At 35.4% G+C, this 4131-nt stretch overlaps 1 protein-coding gene across 1 annotated transcript in view; it reads left to right on the top strand.

Annotated features, from left to right (window-relative positions):
- The first annotated feature begins 3455 nt into the window (after positions 1–3455).
- LOC112046652 (zonadhesin-like) overlaps positions 3456–4131 on the top strand; it is a 13160-nt gene continuing 12484 nt past the window's right edge. The window contains exon 1 of the mRNA XM_024083362.2: positions 3456–3669. Coding sequence (XP_023939130.2) covers positions 3456–3669 — 214 coding nt within the window. The remainder of the gene's footprint in view (positions 3670–4131) is intronic.

Below are 4131 nucleotides of genomic sequence, written 5' to 3' on the forward strand. Positions count from 1 at the left end.
CTATACAAACTCGGGCCTAAAAAATTCCAACGATACAAAGCTGAAAATTGATCATAAATTAGAACATATAAGGAGATTTCGTGACTCCAAATTTCAGAAAAATTGACATTGGCTGATACAGCTAATTTACTTGTTAAAGGTGCATTTGCGCAACTCGTTCGGATCCGTTTGAAATCAAATTCATTGCGTTATCTCTGTCAAACTGACAGTTTTTCTTGGGATATGACACATTTTGTCAAATTCTCTATAAATATGTCAATGACAAAGATGAATGAATTTACTGTCAAAACGGATCTGATGATATTGACGTTCCCACTGTAAGACAGCGCGCATTTACGAAGACGGCTGACAACCAATGTCAATCAGTGGTATACGCATTTGTAAAGCGGGACCAACCTCTAAAAGTGTGTCTTCCTTACCTACCATTGGCACAACAACAACAAGTAAATTGGTACAACAGCATGCAATAAAATTAAAAATTGAATTGAATTAAAAGATGGATCAGTATAAATTAATGAAATCAGTTTATTTTCCCTATTATATAATCCTGAGTGGAAGAAATTTATTTGGACAGTGAGCTTTTTTATCGTCTGTAATTTCCATTTATGTTGCTTAGCATAAGTTAAGTTTTAAGTTTACATGGCCGAATGAATATATTTTTCTTTAAATAAAGAGATAGAGCTGTCTCTATAGTGAACCATTAAAATAGGTTAATTATAAAGACACGAGTACGTATTATATTACATTAAAAAACTCTTTTTAGCTCCAATTGTATGTGGCGAGAACCAAGTCCCATCGGACTGTTCAGACAATTACTCGCCTGTGCCGAGACTCCCTGTTTGTATACCGGGATGCAGTTGTATTGAGAACTATACCAGAAATAGTTACGACGAATGTGTGCCAAGTGAGTATTACCTATCCATACTGGTCCTTGGGGCCAGCTGGCTTGTTTACTAATATCGAGTAACTTTAGTGGGTATACACACAATTTACCAACAAGCTATAGTTAGTAATTTTTAAGTCACTTGTATTCGTATTCACTATTTGTTTATTGCTAACTTATAAAAAATACTAACCACTATCAAATGAAAACCACAGGTAAGTATGTTTATAAATCAAAACGCATACCTATTTGCTAAATAATTAGCGTTCCAAGACATTTAAGCTTAAATCAATATGAGAATATTATACTCGTAGGTAAAAAATACTGACAACCTTTTGTGGATATCCATTGTAGGTAGTGAATTGGAGTGACTTCGTGATTTTTATAAACAATGACCATAAAGGAATCGTATTCCTATTCATTTTTCGTGAAAAATGTGATTATAACTGTTTTATTTTAATTATATTAAAAAGTTAGTGAATTAGCAGGTTGTGACAGAATGACGTATTCATAACCATACTGCTCAAACTTTGTGTATGTGATACATGTTCTTGTATTTAAATGTATTTGTTTTGAATAAAAAATATTTACAATTTTTAAATATTTTTTGTGAAACATTCGTAAAAAAGCCGCTAAATGTTACAATTCGATTATCTACAATTGCTAACGTTTCGAAAACTAAAAAATATATAGGAATATTTTAGATTTTAATTAGATTTATAGATTTTGTTATTCATATCTAGTCGGGCCATACTCCCACATTGTATCACGTGACTTTTTGCCGTGTTTCATAATAAGTTGGTATGGGATAGGGGCGTAGCTACTGCCGTATTAGCTTTATCAATTATACGGTGCCTCGGGACTACAAGGGCCCCAATGTGTGAAAGCAAAAGTTAGTAAAATGTACTCCGCAATCTCACTTAATCTGATGCTTCCCGGGGGAAAATAACTGCAGAGTTTTTAATTTAGAAATAACAAAAGTAAAAAAACAACAGTTTTCTTTAAAAGTAAGTTGTTAAAAGAGAACATGTGATATGGCACGGTTTACGTCATCGGAATTATCTTTACTTCTGTCAGTCCTAAAAATTAAGGATGTGTCGTCAGCAAACAGTACTATCTCACAGATGCCGCTGACATGGTGTGGTAAATCGTTTATGTATACTAGGAATAGATAAGGACCCAGAATTGAACCCTGTGGGACGCCCATTCTGTTAGAAAAACCGCGCGACTTTCAATCATTTATGCATACCTTTTGTGTTCTATCACTAGGATAAGAAGCGATGAGATCAAGTGCAACACTTTTTATGCCATAGTGGCTTAACTTAAGTAAAATAGTGTTATTATGGTCAACACAATCGAATGCTTCGGACAAATCACACAATACAATTCTTAGCATTTTCCCATGCATCAAAAAGTTGGAAACATTTTACATAGCAGGTTAAGTAAGTTACTGTCAAATTTATTTTAAGCGAGCATGTTTTTTGGTTCTTTTGTGAGAAATCTTTACTCTTTCTTTGGGCCCCTCAAGTAAGTTTGATACAGGGCCCCTCCAAAGCACGCTACGTCACGGGACGTATCAATAAGGATTATAATCCTCATACGTATGTAAATTATTATCGAAGCGTTATCGATTGTTGAGCTTTGTTTTGTTTGTAACGGCTAGAGTGTCAGAAATCACCTCCCTAGAAGTTTTTATTTTGTTGCAAGAAATTGATGATAGTTAGTGGCGCGCACAAAAAAATTAACTAAGGTATGCCGTATAGGCACGAACTGCACAAAATGGAATTCCATCTTCAATACAAGTTCATCACGAGCCTTCACAGTAGACAGTACATTTTTGCATAAATGAAGCGCGCACCACTGATGATAGTGCATTCTTGTAGTTCCACCAGTTCTTCAGTGTGGTATTAACGAGGAAGCCGCTGCTTGCAAGCAGGTTTGCCCTCCACTGTCATGTAGATGGGACCCCACCAGGATGTCTTGCAGGCCTCGACCGTGTCGTCCCGGATGCAATTGTATTAAGGGCTATTTGCGAAATGATAGAGGAGTTTGTATTCCAGAAGGACAATGTCCAATAAGTAAGTTATTGTTTTAAATTTTAAATTAAACTCTTTGAAATAAAAGGCAGGTATTTTTTGAGAATAAGCAGCATCGTTAATTATATTTATTAACTTAATTTTTAATCTCTTATATATTAATAGTCATTTTTTTTAACTTTTAACAATGTTAATATCATAAATATAAAATACAAAACACTATTAAAAATTTATAAAAAAAGATCAACCCTCCCGTTGCGGGACATTTGAGTGCCCAAGCAACACTTAATTTCTCAAAATGCAGGACGGCCATTTATTTATAAACATGGATTGAGATTTAAACCTCAATTTTCTTCAAAGTAAAGTGGACCTAATCAGTACTATTTAAGGTTCACTTTACTTCATCGTTAAGAGGGGGTAGGTACGACAATAGTCCTACGGTGAAAGTTGGGCTATTGTCGTAACCACTCCTAACACCACAGACATAAGAGGTAACAGCGTTAGCTTGTAGCGATGTATGTTCTGTGCCAAACACAATGTTCATGGCTTGTCTGAATATAGATTTGGAGTGTGGTGAAAATGAGGAGGCATTACGTTGCAAGCGATTTTGTCCCCCCGACACATGCAATTGGGATCCCACTCGGTTGGACTGCAGACAGCCCGTGGAATGCGAGCCTGGATGTAACTGTAAGGCAGGATACAAGAGAGACGAAAATGGAATTTGTATACTCGAAGAGAACTGCCCACAGTGTATGTATTTATAACTTTGTTGACCTCTGGAACAGTACGAGTAGGTAATGTAATACTTAACAAAGGTGATAGGTGTATGTGCAATGTACACCCTATTATACCGTCTTGTCTTTGCCGATTCGGCAACAGCGACTGGAGACTCTGTCAGATCACACGCAGGCTTCGATCATGCGCCCTCATGTGACTTATGTACCCTATTTTTGGGCGGAATGTCCTGGAGCAGACAGGACAAGTTAGGGTACCGTCCACATAGTTATATGTAAAGGACAAAGGGCATAACCCAGTTGTTGAAAAATTCCTTACTATTAAAATTGTAATTATTATGTAAATAACTAAATTACCGCAAATTAAATTAAATCCATTTAGGCCGAAAATTTTCAAATTTAAGTATAGTTTGTAGATTCGTTGATTTAAATATTTTTTTTTATTTTATATACTTTGTTTTGACTTTCACAAAATACA

This window comes from Bicyclus anynana, chromosome 10 (assembly GCF_947172395.1).
Source record: "Bicyclus anynana chromosome 10, ilBicAnyn1.1, whole genome shotgun sequence".
Classification (NCBI taxonomy): Eukaryota; Metazoa; Arthropoda; class Insecta; order Lepidoptera; family Nymphalidae; genus Bicyclus; species Bicyclus anynana.